The 8,427-nt window shown below is 41.7% G+C and overlaps 1 protein-coding gene across 1 annotated transcript; it reads left to right on the forward strand.

Moving 5' to 3' along the window:
- The first annotated feature begins 268 nt into the window (after nt 1-268).
- On the forward strand, nt 269-7,792 carry LOC148553002 (uncharacterized). Its single transcript, XM_088494754.1, has 8 exons — nt 269-474; nt 2,429-2,775; nt 3,916-4,292; nt 4,371-5,114; nt 5,595-5,673; nt 6,132-6,415; nt 6,488-6,806; nt 7,110-7,792. Exons 1-8 carry the CDS (start codon nt 269-271, stop codon nt 7,790-7,792), a joined length of 3,039 nt encoding a protein of 1,012 aa, XP_088350880.1.
- Nucleotides 7,793-8,427: the final 635 nt, after the last annotated feature.

Raw genomic sequence — 8,427 nt, forward strand, 5'->3', positions numbered from 1 at the left:
ATAGGAGCCTCTATTTTTCTCTCAAGCAGTTACAGATGAGCATTGGCGTGAAGTGATGTCCCAAGAAATTTGTGCACTTCAACTCAATGACACTTGGAAGCTCATAACAGTTCCCTCAGGAAAGAAAGCACATGGGTGTAAGTGGGTTTATAAAATTAAAAAAAATTTTGACGGGACAATAGAGAGGTTCAAAGCAAGACTGGTAATTTTGGGAAATAATCAAGTGAAAGACTTGGATTACAATGAAACATTTTTCCCAATGGTAAAGATGGTAACAATTTGCACAACACTTGCAATGGCAGCAGCCCAGGATTGTGAACTCCACCAGATGGATGTCCACAATGCATTTCTTCATGGAGAACTTGATGAGGATATTTACATGAAGCTTCCCCCTGGTTTTCAAGTGCCTCAACAAGGACTGGTCTGTAAACTTCAAAAGTCTCTCTACGGACTGCGGCAGGCTCCACGTTGCTGGTTTGCAAAATTTTCATCTGCCCTCCTTCGATATGATTTTAAGCAATCCCCAAAGGACCATTCCTTGTTTAGCCTTTGCCACAATAGCGTAAAATTGGTAGTTTTGGTATTGATGAACCCCAATCTTAGGGTTCACTTTGTGTAGAATTTAGAGGTTTTTACCAATATTTTGTCACACTTATCCATATAAAATGTATGGTTTTATGTTTCTTTCCCGAGTTTGCTTGATGAATGAAAACATACTTTTTAGGCCTTAATTGTGCTATATTTTTATCTCCCTCTATTACCATTTGATGCTGTAATCCATTTGTTGAGTGATTTCAGAGTTTATAGGGGGGCAAGAATGGTCTAGAAGAGAGGAAGAAAGCATGCATAAGTGGAAGGAGCATGGAAAATGGAGCTTTGGAGTATTAGCACCGACGTGCACGCGTGGGAGATGAATTCTGAAATTGGTGCGCAAGCATGGATGCACAGGCGTCGCTGGGCGAAATCTTCATCGACGCGTACGCACACCTGACGCATACGCGTGGATCACAAAAGCCCATCGACGCGTACGCATAAGCCACGCGTACGCGTGATACGCGCACGTGACCCCTTTAGTGAAAACGTTTTTAGCAATTTCAGAGGGTTCCTAGGCCCAATTCTGAGAGGAATTCTGACGGGAAAAGATTAAAAGAACCAAGGATTGAAGGAGAACACATCTTTTACACTCTTTTCTAGTTAGTTACTTTTGGAAGTTACATTTTTAGGGAGAGAAACTCCAACTTCTCTCTAGGGTTTTTGACTTTCTCAATCCCAATTGTACTTGGATACTTTGGTGAGATCTAAATTTGATTCAAGTTTGCATTGCTCTAGATTGTAGATCCTCTTCTTCTATTCTCAATTTAGTATTTTTGATGTTCTAGTATTGTAGATCTTGTATCTAGACCTTTGTTACTTTGATTTCCATTAATGAATTGAGGAGTTTCACTTTCATTGTTGTTAATTGTTTGATTGTTGTTGATTTTTTGTAATAGATAGCCTTAATTCAATTCCTTTCTCCAATTTCATGATGTCTTCCATTATTGCTCACCAAATGCTTGATGAAACGTCAAATTTAGCTATGGAGTAGTTCTTCACTCTTGGCTTAGGGGTTGGGTAATTGAAAACACTTGAATTATTAAGGTCCTTTGTTGATTGACAATTGGAAATTACTAATTGATTTGAATGACACTAACTTTAGTCTCTCCCTAGGATTAGAATAGGACTTGTGGACTCAAATTGATTATCTTCACTTGACTTTCCTTCATAGTTAAAGGTTAACTAAGTGGAGCAATAACCAATTGATGTCATGATTGATGGAGATAATGATGATAGGACTTTTAATTCTCAACCCTAGCTAAGGCTTTTATATTGATTGATTGTCATTCACTCTTGCTTGATTTCAAATTCTTGTGCCCCTTAGTTTCATTGTCAATTGTTTGTTACTTTTTTGCAAGCTAGTTTACACTTCTCGTATTCAACCTCAACACCAAGAGATTCCTAACCAATGATGTGCATCCTAAGGCAACTCCTAGGGAGAACGACTCGAGACTAATACTCTCGGTTATTGATTTGAATTGTGGACACACACTTTCTTTGTTTGATGCATTATAGTTTGTTGGTTTAGAGCTATACTCACGATATAATTCCATTAGAGAATTCTATACCGACAAAATATCACTCATCAAAATGGCGCCATTGCCGGGGAGTTGCAATTGTGTGCCATGTTGTTGGTTAGTGTAAATATATGGATATGTGAATACTTGCATTCATTGATTGTTTGATAGTTCAATTGTTAGTTAGGATTAATCTTTGTTTAGTGCATCTTATTGTCATGAGCTCCATACTTCTTTCTTTGAAAGACTCATTCACTACCGGATCCTAGCTTAGCCCCTTTTGATCCAGAAATTGAGAGAACTATCTCACATCTTAGGCAAGCTAGAAGACGGTTAGCCTTTGAAGGTGGTGAAAGGGTTTTTACCAATTCACTAACCGTATCCGAGGGTGAATTGGACACGTCATTTGAGGAAGAAACCATCTATTCTTCCATCGATACTACTAATTCTTCTTCTATCAATCTAGGTACCGAACCGATGGCCACTCCAAGGAGAGTCACTCTTAAGGAAGCCGGTGCTCCAGACTTTGTTTTTCAACCGCTTCAAGTGCATTATCCGGAGTTAAACACTAATTTTGAACTCAAGACTGCTTTGATTCATCTTCTACCCAAGTTTCATGGACTCTCCGCCCAAGATCCTATTAGACACCTTAGCGATTTTCAAGGTGTGTGTTCAATAACAAGGCGGGAGGGTTCTGATGAGGTTGCTATTTGGTTGTTTGCCTTCCCTTTCCCTCTAGAGGGAAGAGCCAAAGAGTGATTTTACACTTTGTCCGATGAGATTGTTGGTGATTGGAATTTTCTTAGAAGGGAGTTCTTAGATAAATTCTTTCCTTCGGAGGTGACGGATAAATTGAGGAAAGAAATTTTATGCATTGTCCAAGGTGAAATGGAAACTCTATACGAGTATTGGGAAAGGTTTCGGAAACTGCTTGACTCATGCCCTCACCATATGATTGACACTCTAGTGTTGATAAGCTATTTTTGCCAAGGAATGAAACCACAAGACAAGATCCTCTTGGATGCCTCAAATAATGGTTTCTTGACAAAGTATAGAACGGCGGAGGAGGCATGGCAATTGATCATCGATTTGGCCTAGTCCACCCAACATGCTAGACAAAGAAACAACCATCCAAGAGCTATAAATGAAATTTCTACTAGTGGTGAGACCACCGCCCTTACCAAAACCTTGGGAGAAATGACAAACATTCTAAAGCAACTCCAACTAAATCAACAACAACCTCCACCTCCTCAACCACAACAAAGTCCACAATTGGTCCCCCAAAGAGTGTGCGGAATTTGCTCTTGTTACACCCATTACACTGATGAATGTCCAAACCTCCAAGAAGATAATACTTTGGCGGCTACTAATGCCTACTACAATCGTCCAAACAAAGGTTATCATCAACAAGCAGGAAACTATAGCCAAGGGGATAATTTTAATCAAGGGTGGCAAGATAACTCTAACCAAGGATGGAGGGACAATTATAATCAAGGAGGAAGAGACAATAGTGGGAACCAAAGATGGAACAACAACAACAACTAACAAAACTAATACCAACAAAATCTCCCATACCAAAACTAAAACCAAGGAAGAGTCTCCCAAACCTACCAAGCACCTCATCAAAGGCAAGCACCTCCATCCAATTAACCACAAGCCCCCCAAATCACTTATCCTTCCCCTTCTTCCAACCAAGATGAGGCACTCCGCTCCATCCTCCAAGGGCAAAAGGAGCTTCAAACAACACCTGCCACAAGCCTTACCAGTCTCAATTCTACACTCCAAGCCTTTATTTCCCGAATAGAACCACCCTCAAGCTCTACCTATACCTCTACCACTCAACCCTCAAGTTCAAGTGCCTTACCCTCTCAACCTCTACCCAACCCCAAGGGTGGCATCAATGCCATTACCTTGAGGTCTGGTACCAAATTGCAAGAGAGGAGTCATGAAGAGCCAAGTCCAATAGAGGTTGAAGATGGGGTTGAGATAGAAGAAGTTGAAGAGGAGGATGAAGCCCAAGAGGTAGTTGAAGAAGTGATTGCTCAACCAAGGGGAGGAATACCTAAGGATGGGGATGTCTTGCAAGATGCTACTCCAATCCCATTTCCCACATTGGCAAGGAAGACTAAGAAGCGAGTTGAGTTGGATCCCAAAATAGTGGAGATGTTCAAGAAAGTTGAGGTAACCATTCCTCTCTTTGATGCTATCCGCCAAGTACCTAAATATGCAAAGTTTCTAAAGGACTTATGTATGAATAAGGAAAAAATTTGTGAATTAGAAACTATTCCATTGGGAAGTTCAATCTCCGCTTTAATGGATGGTGTGCCGGAGAAGTGTGGTGACCCCGACCCTTGCCTAATAACGTGCACCATAGATGCAGTTGAATTTGTTGATTGTATGTGCGATCTTGGCGCTTGCGTGAGTATTATGCCCTTGTCCGTCTATGAAGTCTTAAAGCTTCCACCATTGAAACGGTCGGCCGCCCGGTTTGTTTTGGCGGACAAAAGCATAATTTCCGTAGTTGGTATTGCGGAGGAAGTTTTAGTAAGTATAAAGGGGTTGGTCTTCCCGATTGATTTTCATATTCTCAAGATTCCCCCTAGTGATTCTGGAAGGACTTCATCTATTTTGCTAGGGAGGCCATTTTGGAAGACCGCCCGATTCAAATTAGACGCGTTTTCGGGTACCTACTCATTTGAGATCGATGGAAGAGAAGTGAGCTTTAATCTTGATGAAGCCATGAGACATCCACTAGAGGATCACTCTATTTTTCGATGTGATTTGATTAACAATGTTGTGGCCCAAGTTCAACAAGATAATTTTGATGGAAAGAGTATGATTGAAGAACCAAGTGTGGGGAGTTCCCATGTATGTGAAGAAGATGTCTTATCATCTCCAATGTCACCGGATGACAAAATGCCGAGTCATGAACAAAAGATAGATTTGAAACCACTCCCGGCCCACCTAAAATATGCCTTCCTTGAAGATGACCAAAAGCTCCCGGTAATTTTTTCTAAGGAGCTCTCCCCCCACCAAGAGGAGAAGTTGCTTAATGTCTTAAGGAGGAACAAGAAGGCCATTGGGTGGAGCTTAGCAGACTTAATTGGCATTAGCCCCCAAGTGTGTGAACACTGAATTTTCTTAGAAGAAGGAGCCAAATCCGTTAGACAACCTCAAAGGCATCTCAATCCTACCATTCTAGAGGTTGTGAAGAAGGAGGTCACCCGGTTATTAGAAGCAGACATTATCTATCCAATTTCGGATAGAGAGTGGGTGAGTCCCGTCCAAGTGGTTTCGAAAAAATCTGGTGTTACTACAATCAAGAACGAACAAGGAGAGCTTATAGCCACAAGAGTCCAAAAGTCATGGAAGGTGTGTATTGACTATCGGCGCCTAAACTTGGCCACTAGGAAGGATCACTTTCCGTTGCCCTTCATCGATCAAATGGTTGATCATGTGGTAAATCTCATTACTGTTTCTTAGATGGCTATTCTGGATATTTTCAAATCCACATTACTCCAAATGACCAAGAAAAAACCACCTTCACATGCCTGTTCGGAACGTATGCGTATAAGAGAATGGCATTTGGCTTGTGCAACGCACCGGCAACGTTCCAAAGGTGTATGATGAGTATACTTGCGGATCTTTTGGAGCAATGCATGGAGGTGTTCATGGATGATTTTTCTATTTATGGGGACTCTTTTGTCCTTTGCTTGGACAATCTAGCAAAAGTTCTAGAGAGGTGTACTAAATCAAACCTTGTGTTAAATTTTGAGAAATGCCATTTTATGGTTAGACAAGGTATTATTTTAGGACACATTGTCTCTAAAGATGGGATCTCGGTGGATCCAACAAAGGTCAATGTTATTTCTAGTATGCCTTACCCCTCTTCTGTGAGGGAAGTCCGTGTGTTTCTTGGACATGCAGGTTTTTACCGGCGATTCATTAAGGACTTTAGTAAGGTGGCGTTACCTCTCTATCGATTGTTGCAAAATGATGTGGAATTTGATTTAAGTGAAGAGTGCATGGAGGCGTTTGACAAGCTCAAGATTGCTTTGACCCAAGATCCCATCGTTAGAGGGCCGGATTGGACTCGGCTATTCGAGATAATGTGTGATGCATCAAACTACGTGGTGGGAGCGGCGCTAGCACAGCGCAAGGGTAAAATTCCTTATGTCATTGCCTATGCCTCAAAAAATTTAGATGGAGCGCAATCCAATTATACCACCACCGAGAAAGAGTTGTTAGCTATTGTCTTTACCTTGGATAAATTTCAGGCTTATCTACTTGGCTCTAAGGTGGTGGTATACTCGAATCATGCGGCATTGAAATATTTGTTGGCCAAAAAAGAATCCAAACCTAGGTTGATCCGATAGGTGTTGCTATTGCAAGAATTTGACCTAGAAATCAAAGATAGGAGTGGTTTGCAAAACTTAGTGGCGGACTACTTGAGTCGCCTTGAGCACACAAAGGGCAATTCCACTCCTATTAATGATACATTCCCTCTCGAGGGCTTGCTAGCAATATTCGAGGTGACCCCTTGGTATGCACCTATTGCCAATTACTTGGTTGCTCGCACCTTTCCTCCTAATTTTCCTCAACATCAAAAGGATAAGCTCAAAAGCGAACCCAAATATTATGTATGGGATGACCCATACTTATGGAGATGTGGTGCCGATCACGTAATTCGAAGGTGTATACCGTAATTCGAGCATCAAGCTATTTTAGAGGCTTGCCACTCTTCCAAGAGTGGTGGCTATTTTGGTCCTCAAAGGACGGCTCGGAAGGTCTTGGATTGTGAGTTTTGGTGGCCTACCCTTTTCAAAGATGCATCTCTCTTTTGTAGTTCTTGTCCACAATGTCTTAGGTTTGGAAATATCTCTAAGAAGAATGAGATACCCCAACAAACAATGTTGTTTTGTGAAATCTTTGATGTTTGGGGTATTGACTTTATGGGATCCTTTACAAATTCTAATGGTTTCATGTACATTTTGCTAGCCGTTGACTATGTTTCCAAGTGGGTGGAGGCAATCCCCACTAGAACCGATGATGCTAATGTAGTGATTTCTTTTGTTCGGAATAACATTATTTGCCACTTTGGATTGCCACGAGCAATCGTGAGTGATCAAGGCTCGCATTTTTTCAACAAAAGAATGGCAGGGTTAATGAAGAAGTATGGCATCATCCATAAAGTGGCCATGGCATACCACCCACAAATGAACGGCCAAGCCGAGGTCTCCAATCGGAAAATCAAGCGCATATTGGAAAAGGTTAAGAAGCCTCACAGGAAATATTGGAGTTCTAAGCTTGGTGATGCGCTTTGGGCCTACCGAACGGCCTACAAGAAGCCGATTGGTATGAGCCCATTCCGGTTGGTTTATGGAAAGGCTTACCATCTATCGGTGGAGATAGAGTATAAAGCATATTGGGCCGTAAAAGAGTTAAACACAGGATTTGGGGTGCGCGTTGAAAGGAAGCTACAATTGGTGGAGCTTGAGAACCTTCGCTTGGAAGCATATGAGAATTCAAGGCTTTACAAGGAGAAGATGAAAGCGGTGCATGATAGAAACATTTTTAGAAGAGAGTTTAGAGCGGGAGAGTTAGTTCTCCTCTATATGGGGTCTACCACTTGCACCATCCCTCAAGCCCCAATATCTTCAAGGTTAATGGTCATCGTCTGAAGCTATACCATGGAGAAAAGATGAAAAGCAACAAAGAGGTTGAGGTGTTCCTCCTTGAGGATGCACCCGAAGGCGAAGAGATTTGAGCTAATGACCGTCCAACTTAAGGACGTTAAAGAAAAGTGCTAAGTGGGAGACACCCCACTATGGTACGATCTACCTTTGCTTATAGTTCTTGCACATAGCTTGTAGAATTTTTGTACCTTTGGTGATTGCTTGATTTGTGATTTGTGAGTTTGTTCATAGTATAGTTGCTTTTTGCTTGATTTTTATGCTAAATTGCTCATGAGGAGTCCATTGATAATGGTTTGATTGAATTGAGATGTTGAATAAATGCTTAAGGTTGAATGTTACATGAGATCTTTGATGTTTTTGACCCCTTTAGCATGCATTACTACCAATTTTGTGCTTTAATTAACTCTCCTCATGTGTATGAAAAAAAAAGGGCCATCCACGCACGTAACAGATGCATGCGCGTCGATTGCGCGTTTGCAACTCTTGGTACATTTTCCCAAGAGTTGTGCGAACATCGCACGAACACTGCGCGAAACGCGCAGCTACCTCCACGCGTATGCGTAGGGCACGCTCACGCGTCCTCTCTCCATCCTGACAATCCACGCGTGCGCGTCTATGGT

The sequence above is a fragment of the Arachis ipaensis genome, chromosome B7 (assembly GCF_059453495.1).
Source record: "Arachis ipaensis isolate K30076 ecotype BB chromosome B7, ASM5945349v1, whole genome shotgun sequence".
Taxonomy (NCBI): Eukaryota; Viridiplantae; Streptophyta; class Magnoliopsida; order Fabales; family Fabaceae; genus Arachis; species Arachis ipaensis.

Excerpts from the sequence above, each read along its gene's own strand:
- LOC148553002 (XM_088494754.1), top strand. The coding sequence starts at position 269 with ATGGTAACAATTTGCACAACACTTGCAATGGCAGCAGCCCAGGATTGT. Across the intron at positions 2,776-3,915 it reads ACACCTTAGCGATTTTCAAG|AACCACCCTCAAGCTCTACC; the intron begins GTGTGTGTTCAA and ends TTTCCCGAATAG. Across the intron at positions 6,416-6,487 it reads TACTTGGCTCTAAGGTGGTG|GTGTTGCTATTGCAAGAATT; the intron begins GTATACTCGAAT and ends TTGATCCGATAG.